Raw genomic sequence first — 25,635 nt, 5'->3', positions numbered from 1 at the left:
TATGAACAGTAGAGTAAATGTATTTCATAGGAAGCCTTTGTCAGACTACTACACCCTGCTGCGAACGGCACCTTCAAGTATAAGGTTAATTGCCGGGCAGGTATAAAAATGGGATCTAAGTAGATACTGACATTGCGCCCAAAGAAATATAGTGTAACTATGGGCAGTACATATAAGGCATATTATTGTAGTGTACATACATGTATATGAGGAGATATATTAGTGAGACACACTTATTAAACTACTACACCCTGCTGCGTACGGCACCTTATTATATAAGGCTTAATGCCGTGCAGGTATATTGATGGGATCTAAGTAGTTATTAATAATGTATCTCAAAATATGTACATACGTCTGTTAGTAAGCAAGTAGCAAACAGTATAAGCGTAAGCATAGAAAATAGCTCAGCAGGAATGAGTAACGGGCAGATAGTAGCATATATTTCTGTTAGTTGCTAGGCAGTCCCGTGCAAGCAGTCTTAAATACATGAGGATGAAAAGTTCATGATAGAGATGGTAAGCATAAGTGCAAAGTAGAAGACTGCATAGTAGTTTTGCATAGTGATGGTATTATTTAGAGACTTGCAGTTTTACCCTTGCAACCGGGTAGCGATATCCAGATCATATATAGACGTGCCTATTTATCAGGCAAGAATTATAATAGCATACGACCTGTTTCCTGCACAGTCCTAGGACTAGTGGATGGTAAAAAGTCCTTTGTGGATCCCCAAAACCATCTTACAGGAGATCCTTCGTGAGCGTTAGTTTGCAAAGCTTCTATGTTCAGTGGCGTTCACACAGACCACATGTTCCGTGTCGGCTTGTCCAATGCCGACGCGCGTTTCACCCGCTAGGTGTGTCGGGCTTCGTCAGGGCGTAATGACGTAGGGAGCATCTCCTCTCCCTTTTAAGCTTAAGAGAATACACGCCCCTATTGAAAAGCTATGGAGCTCCATAGTGCTAAACAAGATAATTAAAAACATGAGGACTCACTATATAATATTCAGATTCTGATATTGGTAATATTGAAAACATAGCAAGCCTGGCTTTTAACCTAAGTGAAAAATTATATATAAAAAAATATGTACAAAATAAGTCATGATTTGGTCATGCATATTATAAGGAAAATACAGGAAAGTTACCAAATAAAATTTACGCCAATAAGGGCCCTAAATTCAAAATACTCAATTGAAAAAATGTATTATATTGCAGCAGTGTAATACTAATATGAAATTAGTACTCAATTGAGTAATTTATTATATCACTGAATGGTAAACGGATGTCTGAAAACGAGAATGGGGTTAAGATGACATCCATGCCTTATAAAAAGCAGGCCATGTCTATCCTATCATTCAACCCATTGGGTATCTGGGTTTGTAGGATCGTGATCCACCTACATTCCTTCTGGAGGAGGACTTTGTCGTTATCACCCCCTCTGTTATTGGTAATACCTCTGTCAATACCAATGAATGAGAGGGAGTCAGGATTGCAGGCATGGATTTCTTCAAAATGTTTTGCCACATTACTCTTGGGATTTTTATATTTAATGTCATCCCTATGTTCAGTTATCCTGTCCTTTATGGCTCTCCTGGTTTTACCCACGTAAAAACGTGGGCAACTGCAGGAGAGGAGGTAAATAACCCCTTCAGTACTGCATGTAATGTGGTGTTTTAATTTGTATGTTTTGCCTGTGTGGGTTGAAAACACTTTATTTTTTACCATGTATTTGCACGCCACACATCTTCCACAGGGATGATTTCCAGTGGACCTATGTGTGGTAAGCCAATCTGTTTGTTTTTTGAGTGATGTATATTGACTTCTCACAAATTTGTCTCTCAGATTGGGTGCTCTTCTGGCAGTGATTGTGGGGTGATCTCCTACTTCTCTAGATACCCCTTCATCACTCGTTAGAACGTGCCAGTTTTTCTCCAGTATCTTTCTCAGGGTTTTCCAGTGACAATTGTAGTCCGCTATTAGTCTGATTGGACCCTGTTTTGCTTTTTGCTTGGGTACAAGAAGTTGCTCTCGGTTAGAATTAGCTGCTTCATTTAGAGCTCTATTGACAACTCTTTTAGAGTACCCCCTATTTAAAAAACGTTGGTGCATCTCTTTGGCATGCTCATAGTATTTTGTTTTAGTGGAGCAGTTACGACGTAGTCTAAGGAACTGCCCCTTAGGTATCCCCTTCTTCAGATGGTCAGGATGATGGCTTGTCGCAAGAAGCAAACTATTAGTTGCAGTGGTTTTGCGAAAGTTCTCAGTAACAATAGAGCCCTGATTGAGGATAATCTTGATATCCAGAATGGATATTTCCTCCTTACTGCTTTGCAGTTTGAGATAGATATTTTTGTTATTTTTATTCAGAGTTTCTACAAAAGCAGAAAGACTGGTTTCTGAGCCCTCCCATATGAGGAAAATGTCATCCACATATCGAAGCCATATGTGGATGTTTTCCTCAAAGAGAGGGCTTTGGTATACATCTTCCATCTCCCAGGCTCCCAAATGGAGGCAAGCATATGTGGGGGCACATGTTGCCCCCATAGCTGTCCCCTGCTGCTGAACATACACTTTGTTGTCAAAAAGAAACACATTATTTGTCAAAATGAACTCCAACAGTTCCATGACAAAATCAGTGTGCTGTTGTATTTGTGTGCCTCTCATTGCAAGAAAGTGATGGCATGCCTTCAAACCAACATTGTGTGGGATGGACGAATATAGTCCTTCCACATCTAGACAGGCCATGATAGCACCTGGAGGGACTGACAGGTTATCAATTTTTCTTAAGAAGTCTGCCGTGTCCAGGATGTAAGATGGTAGTGTACTCAAAAATGGCCTAAGAAAGTAATCTACGTAATTGCCTAAATTTTCAGTTAGCCTGCCAATGCCGGCAATTATAGGACGGCCAGGCGGATGGTTAGCATTCTTATGTATTTTAGGAATACAATAGAAGACAGGTGTTATTGGATGCTCAGGGTAAAGATATTTCTGTTCATGAGTTGTGATCAAGCCATCATTCTTTGCTCTTTTCAATATATTAAAAAGTTTAAATTGTAGGGAAGATGTTGGATTAAATGTCAATGCTTTGTAATGCTTCTTATTCAGAAGTTGACGTTTTGCCTCTAGGACATACATATTTTCATCCCACAGGACTAGGTTTCCACCTTTGTCCGCGGGTTTCTAATCAAACCCGCGGACAAAGGTGGAAACCTAGTCCTGTGGGATGAAAATATGTATGTCCTAGAGGCAAAACGTCAACTTCTGAATAAGAAGCATTACAAAGCATTGACATTTAATCCAACATCTTCCCTACAATTTAAACTTTTTAATATATTGAAAAGAGCAAAGAATGATGGCTTGATCACAACTCATGAACAGAAATATCTTTACCCTGAGCATCCAATAACACCTGTCTTCTATTGTATTCCTAAAATACATAAGAATGCTAACCATCCGCCTGGCCGTCCTATAATTGCCGGCATTGGCAGCCTAACTGAAAATTTAGGCAATTACGTAGATTACTTTCTTAGGCCATTTTTGAGTACACTACCATCTTACATCCTGGACACGGCAGACTTCTTAAGAAAAATTGATAACCTGTCAGTCCCTCCAGGTGCTATCATGGCCTGTCTAGATGTGGAAGGACTATATTCGTTCATCCCACACAATGTTGGTTTGAAGGCATGCCATCACTTTCTTGCAATGAGAGGCACACAAATACAACAGCACACTGATTTTGTCATGGAACTGTTGGAGTTCATTTTGACAAATAATGTGTTTCTTTTTGACAACAAAGTGTATGTTCAGCAGCAGGGGACAGCTATGTGGGCAACATGTGCCCCCACATATGCTTGCCTCCATTTGGGAGCCTAGGAGATGGAAGATGTATACCAAAGCCCTCTCTTTGAGGAAAACATCCACATATGGCTTCGATATGTGGATGACATTTTCCTCATATGGGAGGGCTCAGAAACCAGTCTTTCTGCTTTTGTAGAAACTCTGAATAAAAATAACAAAAATATCTATCTCACACTGCAAAGCAGTAAGGAGGAAATATCCTTTCTGGATATCAAGATTATCCTCAATCAGGGCTCTATTGTTACTGAGAACTTTCGCAAAACCACTGCAACTAATAGTTTGCTTCTTGCGACAAGCCATCATCCTGACCATCTGAAGAAGGGGATACCTAAGGGGCAGTTCCTTAGACTACGTCGTAACTGCTCCACTAAAACAAAATACTATGAGCATGCCAAAGAGATGCACCAACGTTTTTTAAATAGGGGGTACTCTAAAAGAGTTGTCAATAGAGCTCTAAATGAAGCAGCTAATTCTAACCGAGAGCAACTTCTTGTACCCAAGCAAAAAGCAAAACAGGGTCCAATCAGACTAATAGCGGACTACAATTGTCACTGGAAAACCCTGAGAAAGATACTGGAGAAAAACTGGCACGTTCTAACGAGTGATGAAGGGGTATCTAGAGAAGTAGGAGATCACCCCACAATCACTGCCAGAAGAGCACCCAATCTGAGAGACAAATTTGTGAGAAGTCAATATACATCACTCAAAAAACAAACAGATTGGCTTACCACACATAGGTCCACTGGAAATCATCCCTGTGGAAGATGTGTGGCGTGCAAATACATGGTAAAAAATAAAGTGTTTTCAACCCACACAGGCAAAACATACAAATTAAAACACCACATTACATGCAGTACTGAAGGGGTTATTTACCTCCTCTCCTGCAGTTGCCCACGTTTTTACGTGGGTAAAACCAGGAGAGCCATAAAGGACAGGATAACTGAACATAGGGATGACATTAAATATAAAAATCCCAAGAGTAATGTGGCAAAACATTTTGAAGAAATCCATGCCTGCAATCCTGACTCCCTCTCATTCATTGGTATTGACAGAGGTATTACCAATAACAGAGGGGGTGATAACGACAAAGTCCTCCTCCAGAAGGAATGTAGGTGGATCACGATCCTACAAACCCAGATACCCAATGGGTTGAATGATAGGATAGACATGGCCTGCTTTTTATAAGGCATGGATGTCATCTTAACCCCATTCTCGTTTTCAGACATCCGTTTACCATTCAGTGATATAATAAATTACTCAATTGAGTACTAATTTCATATTAGTATTACACTGCTGCAATATAATACATTTTTTCAATTGAGTATTTTGAATTTAGGGCCCTTATTGGCGTAAATTTTATTTGGTAACTTTCCTGTATTTTCCTTATAATATGCATGACCAAATCATGACTTATTTTGTACATATTTTTTTATATATAATTTTTCACTTAGGTTAAAAGCCAGGCTTGCTATGTTTTCAATATTACCAATATCAGAATCTGAATATTATATAGTGAGTCCTCATGTTTTTAATTATCTTGTTTAGCACTATGGAGCTCCATAGCTTTTCAATAGGGGCGTGTATTCTCTTAAGCTTAAAAGGGAGAGGAGATGCTCCCTACGTCATTACGCCCTGACGAAGCCCGACACACCTAGCGGGTGAAACGCGCGTCGGCATTGGACAAGCCGACACGGAACATGTGGTCTGTGTGAACGCCACTGAACATAGAAGCTTTGCAAACTAACGCTCACGAAGGATCTCCTGTAAGATGGTTTTGGGGATCCACAAAGGACTTTTTACCATCCACTAGTCCTAGGACTGTGCAGGAAACAGGTCGTATGCTATTATAACTCTTGCCTGATAAATAGGCACGTCTATATATGATCTGGATATCGCTACCCGGTTGCAAGGGTAAAACTGCAAGTCTCTAAATAATACCATCACTATGCAAAACTACTATGCAGTCTTCTACTTTGCACTTATGCTTACCATCTCTATCATGAACTTTTCATCCTCATGTATTTAAGACTGCTTGCACGGGACTGCCTAGCAACTAACAGAAATATATGCTACTATCTGCCCGTTACTCATTCCTGCTGAGCTATTTTCTATGCTTACGCTTATACTGTTTGCTACTTGCTTACTAACAGACGTATGTACATATTTTGAGATACATTATTAATAACTACTTAGATCCCATCAATATACCTGCACGGCATTAAGCCTTATATAATAAGGTGCCGTACGCAGCAGGGTGTAGTAGTTTAATAAGTGTCTCACTAATATATCTCCTCATATACATGTATGTACACTACAATAATATGCCTTATATGTACTGCCCATAGTTACACTATATTTCTTTGGGCGCAATGTCAGTATCTACTTAGATCCCATTTTTATACCTGCCCGGCAATTAACCTTATACTTGAAGGTGCCGTTCGCAGCAGGGTGTAGTAGTCTGACAAAGGCTTCCTATGAAATACATTTACTCTACTGTTCATACAATGAGATATCTCTGTCTGACATGATAACAAACAGCAGATTAAGCTATCTGCTGCAATATTGGTATACCTTTTGAAACTCTTTGTCAGCATATGTACTAGGTTCAAGCATTCACACTAACCCCTGACCGGTCAGGTTTGTATTATAATTTTGTGTTTATTTTTTCTTTTGTATGTACATCTTTTGGTCTATAGTATATAGACATATTGTATCTGTATTTTTGAAACAATATGTCTCGCAAAATAAATAAATGCTAGAAATTGTCCTCTCTTGTGGCCACGTAAGTTTATTTTTTGGATACTCCTCATTTCACTTTGATGAGCTAAATAAAATACTTTTTGAAAAGAGTGCTGAATTCCCTGTCTTTCATCCTGATATACCTGGTTCAGGATTTCTTCTCTGTCTTAAACCCATATAATTTATTCTAAGGGTCTGCACCACATTACTGTTATATTTAAGGCCATACCGGTATTTGATTATGAACTGGTGGGTCACTTTATATTAGCTCCCAGCAGTTGCGTCCCCTCCGTCATTTCCCCTTTTTTTCATATATATATATATATATATATATATATATTTTATTTATTTGTAATTGCTAATTCAATTAATTTGTTCCTGACTAAGGCCTAGATTACGAGTGGCACGCTGTTGTGCGCAAGAAAAAAGGGGTTTTTGGTGGCTCTTTGTACGCGTCGTAAGTAGCGCATGTATTACAGGTTCAAATTAATTGAAAGTGCAATTTAATTTAAAGCGTGTCGGTATAGCGCAACTTCAGAGCTCTGGTTAACTGTTATGGTCGACTAAAAAGTTGCAGAAAACACATCAAAATTATATTTAAAAGTACAGTTACACTCATAACACTATCTAATAAAAATATTACAAAAAATGCAATAAAGTTTTATTAGGGCTCAAAGATATGAGGTCTCAGATGTTGGGAAAAAAGTTATGCAAAGGGATTTAACATAGATATATACTACTCTAAGCCAAAGTAGTTTATTCAGAATCGTATGAGTAAGGCACTACATCAGTGTGCAAGGATAGGCAGGATCTGACGCGTTTCGTGCATGCTCAGTGCGCTTCATCAGAGATCTGCAAGTGCTCACCTGGTGAATAGTTAAATACACTATGGTAACCAATGAAAAATGTTGGATACCTAATACAAAAGGTGCAGTTCAGGCGTGGTCACTAACATTGGTGTACAGAAGTTAGTTGAATAATAACAAAGTTGCATTAAAAAATATATAAATCTAATATATATTCATATATAAATCTCTCTCTCTCTCTCTCTCTATATATATATATATATATATATATATATATATATATATATATATGTGTGTGTGTGTATGTATGTATGTGTGTATATATATATATATATATATATATATATATAAGCATTAAAGCCCTTTGCAGTCAAGCAACTGAAAACATTTAAAATCATATTTATGCAATATTCATATTTAATAAAGTGTTTGTGTATGTACTTGTAAATATTTTACATTCCAATGTTCTAAGTATTTTAAATAGATATTTATTTCTGTATATATGTATACCTATATATAATTATATATAAATATATATATATATATTTTATTTTATTTTTTTGGTAAAAAGAAAATAAACCCGTCAGAAAATGTATTTTTTAAATAATAAATAGAACATATTCTGCTATTTGTAGAACATTGGAATGTGTCAGATTAATATAGAAAACATGATCTCCTTTGCGCGACTTGGGTGTTTTTTTCATGCTCATTTGAAGTCCTGGGGGGGGGGGATACGTTCACCTGGTCAATATATTCAAAGTTCTATTTGTAATACGTACGCTACCTGACACTCAAAAAGTTTAATTTTAGCGAAGTTAACGTGGTAAACGATAACTAGCACTCCTCTCACAATCTAGCCCAAAGTTCCCATAATACTTTTAACACTTAAATACATGCAAGAATACATTGTGTGTTGGATATTTTTAGCTTTCTATCCATTTATGTGTAATAATGTTCTTTTTTCTAGGAAACATTTGTTATTTTAGAGGTCTATAGATTCTTATACGGATATCATAACTTTTACTCATCACATTTTACACCTTTTCCTTGTTAGGTGCTTTTGATGACGACGACATCATACATGTAGAAGGCAGCGTCAACCCTGTGCGTGACATTGAGATCATACATGAGGAATTGCGTCTGAAGGATGAAGAAATGATCACAGCTGCTATTGATAAACTTGAGAAAGTGGCAGTAAGAGGAGGAGACAAAAAGTTAAAGCCAGAATATGTAAGTAGTATCCCCAGCCGCTCCCTTTTGTATACCTTGTGTCCTCCTCTTCTCCGTCACTTTCAGCTTTTCTCTGGCTTTGTCTTTCCTTTCCTGCATTTGGTACAACAAATCTCTGTCCCTTTAATGTGCGTATGTTTTCTCACGGTTGTTTTGTTAAAATTACTTATAACAAGCTGAAATGCATGAAGTTCATTATTCTTTATGTGTTTTAATGTGATCAGCGGTCAAAGGCCATTTGTACTTAAAATCATTAGAGAGAAGATGCTTTCTCTGCCTCCAACCTCAGGTCATTGTGATGAGCTAATGAAAGAGCTTGTACAAGTTCTCTCTCAATGTAATGTTCAGATCGCTTTTTAAGGTTATCTTGTTGATGCCTTAGATTATTCAGTGTCAACTAGGTGAATATTTATGGCAAGTGACATATTTAATAGGCTTTAAATAGTTTCATTACAGAATGTTCCATTTCTTTTTATTGATAGACCATAAATGTGTACTTTTTACACAATTCATCTCTGAGGAATGGAAAAAGCTAAAACATGATTATATACTGGATGTGTGTATTTAAACATGGAGGGAGAGATGGGAGCTAAGAAGGGGATTTCTTATCTAAAAGTAATTAGCCGTCTTATACTAAATTGATTACGAAAAATAATGTTAGAGACATAATAGTTTAATACTAAAATATTCAAATGAACTGGTGCAGATTTCAGTCATTATTGTATTATGTCCCTTTTAAAATGATTTTTTTTCTTTAAAAACCCACAGGTATCGCCCATTGTTATTAAATCGACATAAACCCCCACATTTTTCTTTTATTATTCTGATAGTGAAAAGAATTTTAAAATAGTTTCTAATTTACTTCTCTTATCAAATTTGCGTAGTTTTCGTGTTATTCTTTGTTGAAGAGATACCTAGGTATGTAGCGTTGACATGCCTGAAGCACTACATGACCGGAAATACACTCCTGAGCTTACATCCCAGCTTTTCAACAAATGATAACAAGAAAACAAAGAAAATTTGATAATAGAAGTAAATTGGAAAGTCGTTTAAAAGTGAATGCTCTTTCTGAATCATGAGAGAACAATTTTGAGTTTGTACCTTTAATGTGAATAAATGTGCATGCACAAAGATCCTGGGCTTTTGGTGCACCTTTAAATGCCTGATTAGTTATCACTTGTTGGATAAATGTTAAAAGAACTTGGAGGTCAACTCTCGAAATGCACAATTTGTGTGCACATGACCGCCTAGCATATGCAGGTAAGCCACATGCATTTAAATAAAAAAATTCACACATGCTCAAGCCAATGTTTATTATCGGCACACACAGAATGCACAGTTATCAGATGGGTAATCATGCAGCATACCTGCATATGGTGGGAAGAAAAATTGTGAATATTTTTCTCGGATACATTTTTAATAAATAAAGTGTATTTCAAAAAAAAAAAGTGTATAGCAAAAATTCTTCAAGTCAAATTTGAAATTCCATGTCCCTTTAAATAGCCCAGTTACGAATGTTCTGGAATATTCATAAGCAACCAACTTTAATTAACCACTTTTAGTAGAAATTAAACGTTGTATGCAGTATTTTTCCAAAATATTCAAAATTACCTTTTGCTGAGAGTCCTAATCCAGATTCAAACTTTCTCCCCCCTTTCTTTAAATTTGTCAGGGTTTTTTCCCTGTTGTGTTTGCCATGTGCTGCTGACAGCCATTTTACTCACCTCTCTTCCTGACTATGGTGCATTGTGGGGGATGCTGCTCAATTCCTGCACTTCCTTTTATGCTGTGCATCATCCATGTGAGACAGGATGCAGTCTCAGAATTGTGATGTCATCACTTATTATTTAAAGGGCCTCTGTTCAGTATGCTTTGCCTTTGTGTTGTCTGAGACCTGTTTGTGAGAGTTCCTGTGTATTACCTGGCTGCCTGACGTCCTTCCTGGTTCCTGATCCCTGGCTTGTTCACGACTCTGCTGTTTTCCTTGTTCCTGATTCCGGCTCGTCTGACTATTCGCTTTGGCTCCTGACTCGGCTCGTCTGACTACCAGTTCTGGTTTTGATTCCTGGCTTGTTATTTGACTTGTGGACTTTTTATTATTTTTTGCTATTAATAAAGGTGTGATTATTTTTGCACTTCTCGTCTCAGTCTGATTCCTGGCACCCTGACATTACGCAAAGGACATGAATCCTGATAGTGCTAATAATCCACCTTTACCTGCCATCATTTCCAGGATGGATGTACAGGATCACCGCTTGGATCAATTTGCACTAGCCCTGCAAACCCTGCTGACTCGCACTGCACATTTGGACCAAAGTGTCCCGCAAGTTATGGCTGCTCCTGTTTCCGCTGCTGCACCTATGCCTACCAGGAGCATGTCCGGTTCTGCACCTCTACCTCAGCGATATGGAGGCGATCCTATTCAGTGCAGAGGGTTTTTGAACCAGGTGGGCATTTACTTTGAGATGTTACCTCAGGTGTTTCCCTCTGACAGAGCTAAGGTGGGATTTCTCATCTCGTTACTCTCTGACACAGCTCTTGCCTGGGCTAATCCCTTGTGGGAGACTAATAAACCTGTGATTTCAAATTACCCTGAATTTGTGGCCTCCTTTCAAAGGGTATTTGATGTTCCGGCTCGCTCCTCCTCTTCCATTCAGCAAGGTACAAGATCTGTTGCTCAGTATGCTATTGAGTTCCGTACGCTTGCCGCAGAGGTAGGTTGGAACAATGAAGCCCTTGTTGCCGCCTTCTTTCATGTGCTCTCTGATGCGATTAAAGACGAAGTTGCTGCCAGAGATTTACCAGAGGATCTCGAGGCATTAGTGTCTTTTTTTGATCCTAATTGACATCAGACTCAGAGAGAGGCCCTCTTTCAAGGAGCGCTTGCGGAAGTCTCCTGTTCCATTGTCTCCTACGTATTCGTTCCCACCTATACCTCCCTCTCCTCCCATGCCTCCTGATCCCATGTCACCAGGTACTGCTGAGCCAATGCAGCTGGGATTCACGCGCCTCTCCGCGGCGGAGAGGGCCTTTAGGAGGAGGGAGGGGCTCTGCCTCTATTGTGGGTTACAGGGCCACCTTTTGAAGTCTTGTCCTACACGGCCGGGAAACGCTCACACCTAAGGTCCTGTCGGGGGCAGATCTTGGGTGGTTTATCCTCGTCCCCGGAACCGCTTAACGAGAAACCTTTGGTCACGGTTGACCTTTCCTGGGTGGACTCCTCCATAGTCACCCAGGCTCTTGTTGACTCCGGTGCTGCAGGCTATTTCATTGACAGTGCTTTTGTATCAAAGCACTCCATTCCTGTTTTGCCTCGGTCCGTTCCGCTTGCTATTGAGGCCATTGATGGTAGGCCCCTTCAGCCCGCACTCGTTACTCACGAAACTGCTCCGTTGTCCACGGCTGTTGGGGCTCTCCATTTTGAAACCCTCCAGTTCCAGGTGATAAACTCTCCGCATTTTCCGGTTGTTCTGACTTATCCCTGCCTCCAAAAGCACAATCCCAGTCTCGACTGGCGCAGGTCCGAAGTTTTGTCGTGGTCCCTGCAATGTATTTCCACTTGTCTTCGGAAACCAGTTAAAGTCATGTGCACTTCTTCGGTTTCTCAATTGCCAGAGGAGTACCGAGAGTTCCTAGACGTGTTTGACAAGGTGCGTGCCGGTACGTTGCCTCCTCACCGGTCCTACGATTGTGCCATAGACCTGCAACCCGGAGCCATTCTTCCTCGGGGCCGGGTGTACCCTCTGTCTGTTGCAGAGAATTGTGCTATGGAGGAGTATGTTGCCGATGCTCTGTCACGGGGGATTATCCGCAAATCCTGCTCTCCTGCAGGGGCTGGCTTCTTCTTTGTGAAGAAAAAAGGTGGCGAGTTAAGACCATGTATCGATTATAGGGGTCTTAATCGTCTTACCATTAAGAATGCTTACCCTATTCTGCTTATTCCGGAACTCTTTGACCACCTCAAGGGAGCTACTGTCTTTACTAAACTTGATTTGAGAGGAGCGTACAATCTCGTTAGGATTAAGGAGGGCCACGAATGGAAAACAGCATTTAACACCAGCGGGCATTATGAGTATCTTGTAATGCCCTTTGGCCTATGTAATTCTCCTGCTGTTTTTCAGGAATTTATTAATGATGTCCTACGAGATATGTTGCAACAGTGTGTTGTGGTGTACTTAGACGACATCCTCATACACTCACCCACACTTGAGGCTCATCGTTCTGATGTTACACGGGTTCTTCAGAGACTACGTGAGAACGGCCTGTTTTGTAAACTTGAGAAATGTGAGTTCCATCAGACTCAAGTAACCTTCCTAGGTTATGTTATCTCCGTTGCAGGGTTCTCCATGGATCCTGACAAGTTATCTGCAGTTTTGCAGTGGCCTCGCCCAGTTGGTCTTCGGTCTATTCAACGTTTTTTGGGGTTCGCCAATTACTATAGAAAGTTTATTAAAAACTTTTCTCCTGTTAAGTGTAGTCAGTCCACGGGTCATCCATTACTTCTGGGATATTAACTCCTCCCCAACAGGAAGTGCAAGAGGATCACCCAAGCAGAGCTGCTATATAGCTCCTCCCCTCTACGTCATATCCAGTCATTCTCTTGCACCTAACTAAAGATAGGACATGTGAGAGGACTGTGGTGTGTTAAACTTAGTTTTTATTTCTTCAATCAAAAGTTTGTTATTTTAAACGGCACCGGAGTGTGTTGTTTGTTCTCAGGCAGCATTAGAAGAAGAATCTGCCTGAGTTTTCTATGATCTTAGCGGTCGTAACTAAGATCCACTTGCTGTTCTCGGCCATTCTGAGGAGTGAGGTAACTTCAGAACAGGGGATAGCATGCAGGGCCCACCTGCAAGGAGGTATGTGCAGTAAATTATTTTCTAAGGAATGGAATTGACTGAGAAAATACTGCTAATACCGATGTAATGTAAGTGCAGCCTTAAATGCAGTAGTAGCGACTGGTATCAGGCTGATATGTATGTATGTATACTCTGAGGTATTTCTGGTGAATGGAATTTCACTAAGAAAATACTGTCAATATTAAAGTAATATTTGAGCCTGCACTGCAGTGAAAGCGACTAGCAGCAGGCTTATTAATAACACTTCATAATTTTCAATTTTAAAACGTTTACTGGCATGTTAATCGTTTTTTCTGAGGTACTTGGTGATAAAACTTTATGGGCATGATTTTTACCACATGGCTGTCGTTTTTTTCTGCATAAAAACAGTTTACTGAGCTTCCCCACTGTTGTAATATGAGTGGGAGGGGCCTATTTTAGCGCTTTATTGCGCAGTAAAAATTTAGTCACAGTCTTCCTATTTCTTCCTCCATGATCCAGGACGTCTCTACAGAGCCCAGGGGTCTCCAAAACTAGTTTTGAGGGATGTAATCAGTCACAGCAGACCTGTGACAGTGTGTTTGACTGTGATAAAAACGTTTATTATTTCAACTGTTATCCGTTTTGGGTATTAAGGGGTTAATCATCCTTTTGCTGGTGGGTGCAATCCTCTGCTAACTTTATACATTTTCTGTTAAAATTTGGTTGTTTTAACATATTTGGTTCATTGTTAATTCAACTGTGTCACATTTTTATGTTTCTTAAAGGCGCAGTAGCGTTTTTTTTATATAGCTTGTAAATTTATTTAAAAGTTTTTTCCAAGCTTGCTAGTGTTATTGCTAGTCTGTTTAAACATGTCTGACACAGATGAATCTGTTTGTTCACTATGTTTAAAGGCCAATGTGGAGCCCAATAGAAATTTGTGCACTCAATGTATAGATGTTACTTTGAATAAAAGTCAAACTTTATATGTTAAAAAAAATATCACCAGACAACGAGGGGGAAGTTATGCCGACTAACTCTCCTCACGTGTCAGTACCTTCGCCTCCCGCTCAGGAGGTGCGTGATATTGTGGCGCCAAGTACATCAGGGCGGCCCATACAAATCACTTTGCAAGACATGGCTAATGTTATGACTGAAGTACTATCTAAATTGCCAGAATTAAGAGGTAAACGCGATCACTCTGGGATAAGAACAGAGTGCGCTGATAATAGTAGAGCCATGTCTGATACTGCGTTACAATTTGCAGAACATGAGGACGGAGAGCTTCATTCTGTGGGTGACGGATCTGATCCAAGTAAACTGGATTCAGAGATTTCAAATTTTAAATTTAAGCTTGAGAACCTCCGTGTATTACTAGGGGAGGTATTAGCGGCTCTGAATGATTGTAACACGGTTGCAATTCCAGAGAAAGTATGTAGGCTGGATAAATATTTTGCGGTACCGGCGTGTACGGACGTTTTTCCTATACCTAAAAGGCTTACAGAAATTGTTAACAAGGAGTGGGATAGACCCGGTGTGCCTTTTTCACCCCCTCCTATATTTAGAAAAATGTTTCCAATAGACGCCACCACACGGGACCTATGGCAGACGGTCCCTAAGGTGGAGGGAGCAGTTTCTACTCTGGCTAAGCGCACCACTATCCCGGTGGAGGATAGCTGTGCTTTTTCAGATCCAATGGATAAAAAGTTAGAGGGTTACCTTAAGAAAATGTTTGTTCAGCAAGGTTTTATATTACAACCCCTTGCATGCATCGCACCTGTCACTGCTGCGGCTGCATTCTGGTTTGAGTCTCTGGAAGAGACCCTTAGCACAGCTCCATTGGATGAGATTATGAACAAGCTTAAAGCCCTTAAGCTAGCTAATTCATTTATTTCTGATGCCGTAGTACACTTAACCAAACTTACGGCTAAGAACTCCGGATTCGCCATTCAAGCGCGCAGAGCGCTGTGGCTTAAATCCTGGTCAGCTGATGTGACTTCTAAATCTAAATTGCTTAATATTCCTTTCAAAGGGCAGACATTATTCGGGCCCGGCTTGAAAGAAATTATCGCTGACATTACTGGAGGTAAGGGCCATGTCCTGCCTCAAGACAGGGCCAAACCAAAGGCTAAACAGTCTAATTTTCGTGCCTTTCGTAACTTCAAGGCAGGAGCAGCATCAACTTCCTCCGCTCCAAGACAGGAAGGAACTGTTGCTCGCTACAGACAGGGCTGGAAACCTAACCAGTCCTGGAACAAGGGCAAGCAGGCCGGAAAACCTGCTGCTGCCCCTAAGACAGCATGAAGTGAGGGCCCCCGATCCGGAAACGGATATAGTGGGGGGCAGACTTTCTCTCTTTGCCCAGGCTTTGGCAAGAGATTCCAGGATCCCTGGGCGTTGGAAATCATATCTCAGGGATATCTTCTGGACTTCAAAGCTTCTCCTCCACAAGGGAGATTTCATCTTTCAAGGTTATCAGCAAACCAGATAAAGAAAGAGGCGTTTCTACGCTGTGTACAAGACCTCTTACTAATGGGAGTGATCCACCCAGTTCCGCGGTCGGAACACGGGCAAGGATTCTATTCAAATCTGTGGTTCCCAAAAAAGAGGGAACCTTCAGACCAATCTTGGACTTAAAGATCCTAAACAAATTCCTAAGAGTTCCATCGTTCAAAATGGAAACTATTCGAACCATCTTACCCATGATCCAAGAGGGTCAGTACATGACCACAGTGGATTTAAAGGATGCCTACCTTCACATACCGATTCACAAGGATCAATACCGGTATCTAAGATTTGCCTTCCTAAACAGGCATTACCAGTTTGTAGCTCTTCCCTTCGGGTTAGCTACGGCTCCAAGAATCTTTACAAAGGTTCTGGGCTCTCTTCTGGCCGTACTAAGACCGCGAGGCATAGCGGTAGCTCCGTACCTAGACGACATTCTGATACAAGCGTCAAGTTTCCAAACTGCCAAGTCTCATACAGAGTTAGTTCTGGCATTTCTAAGGTCGCATGGGTGGAAGGTGAACGTAGAAAAGAGTTCTCTATTGCCACTCAAGAGTTCCCTTTCTAGGGACTCTTATAGATTCTGTAGAAATGAAAATTTACCTGACGGAGGACAGGTTATCAAAACTTCTAAATGCTTGCCGTGTCCTTCATTCCATTCAACACCCGTCAGTGGCTCAGTGCATGGAGGTAATCGGCTTAATGGTAGCGGCAATGGACATAGTACCATTTGCGCGCCTGCATCTCAGACCGCTGCAATTGTGCATGCTAAGTCAGTGGAATGGGGATTACTCAGATTTGTCCCCTCTGCTAAATCTGGATCAAGAGACCAGAGATTCTCTTCTATGGTGGCTTTCTCGGCCACATCTGTCCAAGGGGATGCCCTTCCGCAGGCCAGATTGGACGATTGTAACAACAGACGCCAGCCTTCTAGAAGTTGGGGCGCAGTCTGGAATTCCCTGAAGGCTCAGGGATCATGGACTCAGGAGGAGAGACTCCTTCCAATAAACATTCTGGAATTAAGAGCAATTTTCAATGCTCTTCTGGCTTGGCCTCAGTTAGCAACTCTGAGGTTCATCAGGTTTCAGTCGGACAACATCACGACTGTGGCTTACATCAACCATCAAGGAGGAACAAGGAGTTCCCTAGCGATGATGGAAGTCTCAAAGATAATTTGCTGGGCAGAGTCTCACTCTTGCCACCTGTCAGCGATCCACATCCCAGGCGTGGAGAACTGGGAGGCGGATTTTCTAAGTCGCCAGACCTTTCATCCGGGGGAGTGGGAACTTCATCCGGAGGCGTTTGCCCAACTGCTTCATCATTGGGGCAAACCAAATCTGGATCTCATGGCGTCTGGCCAGAACGCCAAGCTTCCTTGTTACGGATCCAGGTCCAGAGACCCAGGAGCGGTGCTGATAGATGCTCTGACAGCACCTTGGGTCTTCAACATGGCTTATGTCTTTCCACCTTTCCCGATGCTTCCTCGATTGATTGCCAGGATCAAACAGGAGAGAGCATCAGTGATTCTAATAGCGCCTGCGTGGCCACGCAGGACCTGGTATGCAGATCCAGTGGACATGTCGTCCTGTCCACCATGGTCTCTGCCTCTGAGACAGGACCTTCTGATTCAGGGTCCTTTCAAACATCCAAATCTAATTTCTCTGAGGCTGACTGCATGGAGATTGAACGCTTGATTCTATCAAAGCGTGGATTCTCGGAGTCAGTGATTGATACCTTAATACAGGCTAGGAAACCTGTTACCAGGAAAATTTACCATAAAATATGGCGTAAATACTTATATTGGTGCGAATCCAAGAGTTACTCATGGAGTAAGGTTAGGATTCCTAGGATATTGTCTTTTCTACAAGAGGGTTTAGAAAAGGGTTTATCTGCTAGTTCGTTAAAGGGACAGATTTCAGCTCTGTCTATCCTTTTACACAAACGTCTGGCAGAAGTTCCAGACGTTCAGGCTTTTTGTCAGGCTTTGGCTAGGATTAAGCCTGTGTTTAAGACTGTTGCTCCACCGTGGAGCTTAAACTTAGTTCTTAACGTTCTGCAAGGTGTTCCGTTTGAACCCCTTAATTCCATCGATATCAAGCTGTTATCTTGGAAAGTTCTGTTTTTAATGGCTATTTCCTCGGCTTGAAGAGTCTCTGAGTTATCGGCCTTACATTGTGATTCTCCTTATCTGATTTTTCATTCAGACAAGGTAGTTCTGCGTACTAAACCTGGGTTCTTACCTAAGGTAGTCACTAACAAGAATATCAATCAAGAGATTGTTGTTCCATCATTGTGCCCTAACCCTTCTTCAAAGAAGGAACGACTTTTGCACAATCTGGACGTCGTCCGTGCCCTGAAATTTTATTTGCAGGCAACTAAAGATTTTCGTAAAACTTCTTCCCTGATTGTCGTTTATTCTGGACAGAGGAGAGGTCAAAAAGCTTCGGCTACCTCTCTCTCTTTTTGGCTTCGTAGCATAATACGTTTAGCCTATGAGACTGCTGGACAGCAGCCTCCTGAAAGGATTACAGCTCATTCTACTAGAGCTGTGGCTTCCACTTGGGCCTTTAAGAATGAGGCCTCTGTTGAACAGATTTGCAAGGCTGCAACTTGGTCTTCACTTCACACTTTTTCAAAATTTTACAAATTTGACACTTTTGCTTCTTCGGAGGCTGTTTTTGGGAGAAAGGTTCTACAGGCAGTGGTTCCTTCCGTGTAAAGATCCTGCCTGTCCCTCCCGTCATCCGTGTACTTTTAGCTTTGGTATTGGTATCCCATAAGTAATGGATGACCCGTGGACTGACTACACTTAACAGGAGAAAATATAATTTATGCTTACCTGATAAATTCATTTCTCCTGTAGTGTAGTCAGTCCACGGCCCGCCCTGCTTTTACGGCAGGTCTAAATTTTAATTAAAGTGTAGGTGCTAAAAATTAAAAGGGGGTAACTGGCGCTAATGGTTAGATTAGCTAGGATAACACTACCAGAATGGTGACTGTTAAATTAATAGACGGCTGTCCGTCAGAGTGAAGATTTAAACAAGTGATACGGGTATCTAATATAGTCCTACTAATAACTATATAGTGTCACAATTTGATATAGTGGCAGCGAGTTTTAGTAAACAAAAATTGTGATGAAGGTATTTACCTATTTTACATCGTCAATACTAATGTGATTAAAATATAAAAAGCTGTGAAATTGATAAAATAGTTACGTGTCTACGTCAAATATGGTGGACAATTGAGGTCTATATGTATAGATAATAAGTGACAGATTGTGTGGTAAAAAATGAATATCTATGGCTGTTAATGCATAAAATATTTATTCCTAAAAAAGATAATAAGTGACAGATTGTGTAGTAAAAAATCAATTTCTATGGCTGTTTACTGCATAAAATATTTATTCCTAAAAAATCAATAAAACAACATCAATATAATTAAAATGGTTCAAATATTATATTCGGGACGTCTCCCTTGTAATCAGTGATATCTGTCGACAAGAAGTTTGCTCAGCCGCAGTTAACTGGGCATATTTGGTGGTATGTGATACAGTGTTACTGCAAATCGTAAGGTACCTTACAGTTAGAGATGTTTATGAAGGCTGATAGACCGGGCGTGCGTTTATTCTGTCCTTGCACCGGGTCTCAGTATGGTGGTGTATTCCGCGGCTTCAAAGACAAAACAGCTTGCTGATATGGTAATTGGCGGTTTGGGTTACACACCCCTTTTCTGATAGGTAGAACGTCTGGTGTTCCGTAGAAATATATCGGCCAATATATTAATAATAATGACTTGTTTCTTTCACTGAAATGATGGTAGTTGAACAAAGGTCAGACAAATGTGTGCCTGCTGTAGCCGTGTTTAAAAACGGTTGTAGTAGTAAACGTGGATACTCGCTATTTGCTGATCAGATCCCTGGTCCTTGCAGCGGTTTTATCTCCTAAATCAAAAAATTAGAGAGTCCACAGGAGGGGCTGGATCGCAGCTTTTGCGTGTATTTCAATCTTTGGTGGGTTCCACATAAAAACAAGCTTTCTGGAGTAAATTTAACGCGTAGAATTTACTCCAGAAAGCTTGTTTTTATGTGGAACCCACCAAAGATTGAAAAGGGTGAAACGCGTAGAATTTACTCCAGAAAGCTTGTTTTTATGTGGAACCCACCAAAGATTGAAATACACGCAAAAGCTGCGATCCAGCCCCTCCTGTGGACTCTCTAATTTTTTGATTTAGGAGATAAAACCGCTGCAAGGACCAGGGATCCGATCAGCAAATAGCGAGTATCCACGTTTACTACTACAACCGTTTTTAAACACGGCTACAGCAGGCACACATTTGTCTGACCTTTGTTCAACTACCATCATTTCAGTGAAAGAAACAAGTCATTATTATTAATATATTGGCCGATATATTTCTACGGAACACCAGACGTTCTACCTATCAGAAAAGGGGTGTGTAACCCAAACCGCCAATTACCATATCAGCGAGCTGTTTTGTCTTTGAAGCCGCAGAATACACCACCATACTGAGACCCGGTGAAGGACAGAATAAACGCACGCCCGGTCTATCAGCCTTCATAAACATCTCTAACTGTAAGGTACCTTACGATTTGCAGTAACACTGTATCACATACCACCAAATATGCCCAGTTAACTGCGGCTGAGCAAACTTCTTGTCGACAGATATCACTGATTACAAGGGAGACGTCCCGAATATAATATTTGAACCATTTTAATTATATTGATGTTGTTTTATTGATTTTTTAGGAATAAATATTTTATGCAGTAAACAGCCATAGAAATTGATTTTTTACTACACAATCTGTCACTTATTATCTTTTTTAGGAATAAATATTTTATGCATTAACAGCCATAGATATTCATTTTTTACCACACAATCTGTCACTTATTATCTATACATATAGACCTCAATTGTCCACCATATTTGACGTAGACACGTAACTATTTTATCATTTTCACAGCTTTTTATATTTTATTCACATTAGTATTGACGATGTAAAATAGGTAAATACCTTCATCACAATTTTTGTTTACTAAAACTCGCTGCCACTATATCAAATTGTGACACTATATAGTTATTAGTAGGACTATATTAGATACCCGTATCACTTGTTTAAATCTTCACTCTGACGGACAGCCGTCTATTAATTTAACAGTCACCATTCTGGTAGTGTTATCCTAGCTAATCTAACCATTAGCGCCAGTTACCCCCTTTTAATTTTTAGCACCTACACTTTTTTAAACTACTAAGGAGGAGTAGTTTATCCTTTAACCAGGCATTTAGGATAACAGTTAGCGCCAACACTCAATTCTATACACTTAAATTTTAATTAAACTCCAGTCACCACTGCACCCTATAGTTTCTCCTTTCTCGTATGGTTTCGGTCGAATGACTGGATATGACGTAGAGGGGAGGAGCTATATAGCAGCTCTGCTTGGGTGATCCTCTTGCACTTCCTGTTAGGGAGGAGTTATAATCCCATAAGTAATGGATGACCCGTGGACTGACTACACTACAGGAGAAATGAATTTATCAGGTAAGCATAAATTATATTTTCTTCCTTGGTCAAACCTATCACAGAAATGACCCGTAAAGAGAATGATCCACTCCATTGGTCACCTACTGCCATTAAGGCCTTTGATAGTCTTAAGACTGCCTTTGCTGCCGCTCCAGTTCTGGCTCATCCTAACCCTGTCCTGCCTTTCGTTCTTGAGGTCGATGTGTCTGAGACTGGAGTAGGTGCCCTCTTGTCTCAACGTCCTATACCTGATGGTTCCTTGCATCCGTGTGGTTTCTTCTCTAAGAAATTGTCTCCAGCGGAGTGCAATTATGAAATTGGCGACAGGGAATTACTGGCCATAATTTTGGCACTTAAGGAATGGAGGCATCTTCTCGAGGGTACTAGCGTGCCAGTGCTCATTCTTACTGATCACAACAATTTAACTTATCTATCTGAAGCAAAAAGTTTGTCGCCCCGACAATCCAGATGGGCGCTATTTTTGTCTCGGTTTAATTATGTGGTCTCCTACCTGCCTGGTAGTAAGAATGTTAGGGCTGATGCCCTCTCTCGACAATTTTCGCCTCTGTCCAAGGAGGAGTCTGTACCTACTCCTGTTATACCTCCTGACCATATTTTGGCTACCATACGTACTAATTTGACTTCTCCCTTGGGGGAGGAGATCCTGTCTGAACAAACCAATGCACCTCCTGAGAAACCTAGTGGTAAGTGTTTTGTTCCTGAGAATCTTCGAACTAAACTTTTGATCACTTACCACTATCCTAAAGCCGCCGGTCACCCAGGCAAGAACCAAATGATTTGGTCTGTCACTCGACAATTCTGGTGGCCAGGTCTTCGTTCTGATGTTGCTGCGTATGTTGCCTCCTGCTCAGTTTGTGCACAGAATAAGACTCCTCGACGTCTTCCTGTGGGTCTTCTTCAACCTATTGCTAATGGTGAGCGTCCTTGGACACATCTTTCCATGGACTTCATTGTCGAGCTCCCTGTTTCCAATGGGAATACTGTTATCCTTATGGTGGTTGACCGTTTTTCTAAAATGTCACATTGCATTCCCTTGATGAAGCTGCCTACTGCTCAGGAGCTTGCTTCAATTTTTGCCCGTGAGGTCTTCCGTTTACATGGGTTACCCAAGGAGATAGTGTCGGACCGGGGTAGCCAGTTTGTCTCCAGATTTTGGCGTTCCTTTTGTGCTCAAATGAGGATCCAGCTTTCCTTCTACTCGGCATATCACCCTCAATCCAATGGGGCTGCGGAACGGTCTAATCAAGCTCTGGAACAGTTCCTCAGTTGCTATGTCTCAGATCACCACAATAATTGGTCTGAACTGTTACCTTGGGCAGAGTTTTCTCGTAATAGTGTTATTAATGCTTCCTCCAAGATATCCCCGTTCATGGCGAATTATTGGTTTCAACCATCCTTGTTTCCCAATTCATTCATGTCTCAGGGTATTCCGGCATTGGAGGAGCATCTCCGGCAACTCCGTTCCACGTGGGTGCAGATTCAGGATTGCCTTCATCGTTCTATGCAGCGCCAAAAGTTCCAGGCTGATCGTAGGCGTCTGCCCGCACCTTCCTACCAGGTTGGTGAGAGAGTTTGGCTGTCCTCCTGCAACTTGAACCTTCATGTGCCTTCCAATAAATTGGCTCCCCGTTATGTTGGTCCTTTTTGAATACTCCGAACGGTTAATCCTGTGACCTACGCTCTTGACCTTCCCCCTGCTATGCGCATCTCCAATGTTTTTCATGTCTCCCTCTTGAAACCATTGGTTTGTAATCGGTTTACCACTGTGTTGCCTCGTCCCCGTCCTATCTTTGTTGACAACCATGAGGAGTATGAGGTCAGCAGCATCATTGACTCTCGTATGTCCAGGGGCCGTGTACAGTATTTGGTTCACTGGAGAGGCTACTGTCCGGAGGAGCGTTCTTGGGTTCCCTCTTCTGATGTTCATGCTCCCGCCCTCCTCCGTGCCTTCCATGCCCGTTTCCCCAATAAGCCTTTTGTCCTCCCGCGTGGGAGGGGTCGTTGAGGGGAGGGTACTGTCAGGGTTTTTTCCCTGTTGTGTTTGCCATGTGCTGCTGGCAGCCATTTTACTTGCCTCTCTTCCTGACTGTGGTGCATTGTGGGGGATGCTGCTCAATTCCTGCACTTCCTTTTATGGCCAAACTGCTGTGCATCATCCATGTGAGACAGGATGCAGTCTCAGAATTGTGATGTCATCACTTATTATTTAAAGGGCCTCTGTTCAGTATGCTTTGCCTTTGCGTTGTCTGAGACCTGTTTGTGAGAGTTCCTGTGTATTACCTGGCTGCCTGATGTCCTTCCTGGTTCCTGATCCCTGGCTTGTTCCCGACTCTGCTGTTTTCCTTGTTCCTGATTCCGGCTCGTCTGACTATTCGCTTTGGCTCCTGACTCGGCTCGTCTGACTACCAGTTCTGGTTTTGATTCCTGGCTTATTTGACTTGTGGACTTTTTATTATTTTTTGCTATTAATAAAGGTGTGATTATTTTTGCACTTCTCGTCTCAGTCTGATTCCTGGCACCCTGACATCATTGAAGAATCAGTCTGAATGAGAGGCTAGAAAAAATTACTTTAATGTTTTTTTAAAAAAAAGAACAAAAAGGTCTCCTATCTGCATGGGTGGCTTGTCGAATGAGGCATATTGAGGAAATAAAGAATATGGATGGTTCCCTATTATGTAAATTGTATTACACTTTCAGAGCTTTCTGCAAGCCCTTGGTATCTATCTTGGATTTTATTTTTCATATTGCATATTCAGAAATAATTATTCTTTGGTCAAATTGTCCCATTTAAGTTTTAAGTATTGTGTCCCTTTAAAGGGATATTTTTAAACAAATCTAAATTCACACAACAGTGTATTTCAGTTTCAAGTAGAACTATTTTTGCATTTAACTCTGTTGAACAAATATGCTACTAGTAAAAACTACCGTTGATGGCTTTTACTGAGCATGTTTCATGTGAAGCATATGGCCCTAGGTCAATTGAAAGGGTCCTGGCAGCTGCTCCGTATCCCTAACATGATACACATCAAAGCTGGCAACCAAGCAGTAAAATGCATGTGCATGCAACCCCTGGTCATATGTTTCTCAGGTTCTCTGCATTGCAGAAGATATCACTAGAACAAGGCGTTTCCCCCCCAAGATCTATGATTTCTTAATAGAGATTATAGCAAAAATGCTTACAATTTGAAATGCACTGATTTGAGCGGTGAGGGTCTGACCAGATACATCTGTAAACCTTGAGCCCACTGCACAAAATACATTGTCATTACAGGTGCCAGTGGGCAATTGCTCATTCTGATCATATATTAAGCAGCAGCAACTGAAGTAAAAACAATGTGCACAGTTTATTGACTCACAAAGTTTCTTCTTCTGCACTCAGAACACACACAAAGAATAACAGATATTAAAATAAGTTGAGAGCTTATATATATCTGTCCCTAATTGACTGTAACAAAGGAGATCAAGTAAACAAAATCACCAGTTCCTACTGATAGCTGCAACTTCAGTGATATCTTAAAAATGATGCCGCATAGTTTATTTCCCAGATGGTTAAAGTGACATTAATTGTCAGCACTAGAGCAGATAGTAAATATATTTTCAAATCTCTAAATGTGCCTCTTCTAACCCAATCCAGGATTCATAATGCAATGCTCTTAACAAATGTATAGATATTTTCATTTTAGCTGTTTTTTTCTTCTTTCTTGTAAAAGATAAAACCTTGTTTAAAAACATTGCTGGAAGAGTGAAAATACACAATAGTAGATGCTCTACAGGGGTTATTTTGACTGGCCTATTGTGTGATTGCTACTCTTCTGTGTACATGCTGGGGTGAAAATCGTTGCCTGTCATGGAGAAAACTGTGTATATGCTTTGTGTCTGTTATTTTATTTATTTTTTAAACAAATGACAGTACGTTTTAGAAAATGCTGTTGCATGAAAATTATCAATTTTATAGGATTGCTTTAGTGAAAAAATAAAGTATACAATATTACATGAAGTAGAAACATAAACTCTTAATATTTTACGGTCCAAATGATAGATGCTTAAAGGGACATTCAACACCAGAATTTTTGTTTTTTAAGAAGAAAGGTAATCCCTTTATTACTCATTCCCCAGTTTTGCAT

The 25,635-nt window shown here is 40.8% G+C and overlaps 1 protein-coding gene across 2 annotated transcripts in view; it reads left to right on the top strand.

The window, feature by feature from the left end:
- Positions 1 to 25,635, top strand: part of OLA1 (Obg like ATPase 1) — a 599,482-nt gene that overhangs the window by 217,148 nt on the left and 356,699 nt on the right. For both annotated transcript variants that reach the window (XM_053698455.1, XM_053698454.1), the window contains exon 5: positions 8,454 to 8,629. In XM_053698455.1, the coding sequence (XP_053554430.1) occupies positions 8,454 to 8,629 (176 nt within the window). The remainder of the gene's footprint in view (positions 1 to 8,453; positions 8,630 to 25,635) is intronic.

Source organism: Bombina bombina, chromosome 1 (assembly GCF_027579735.1).
Source record: "Bombina bombina isolate aBomBom1 chromosome 1, aBomBom1.pri, whole genome shotgun sequence".
Taxonomy (NCBI): domain Eukaryota; kingdom Metazoa; phylum Chordata; class Amphibia; order Anura; family Bombinatoridae; genus Bombina; species Bombina bombina.
This window is presented reverse-complemented; position numbering and strand designations above follow the sequence as displayed.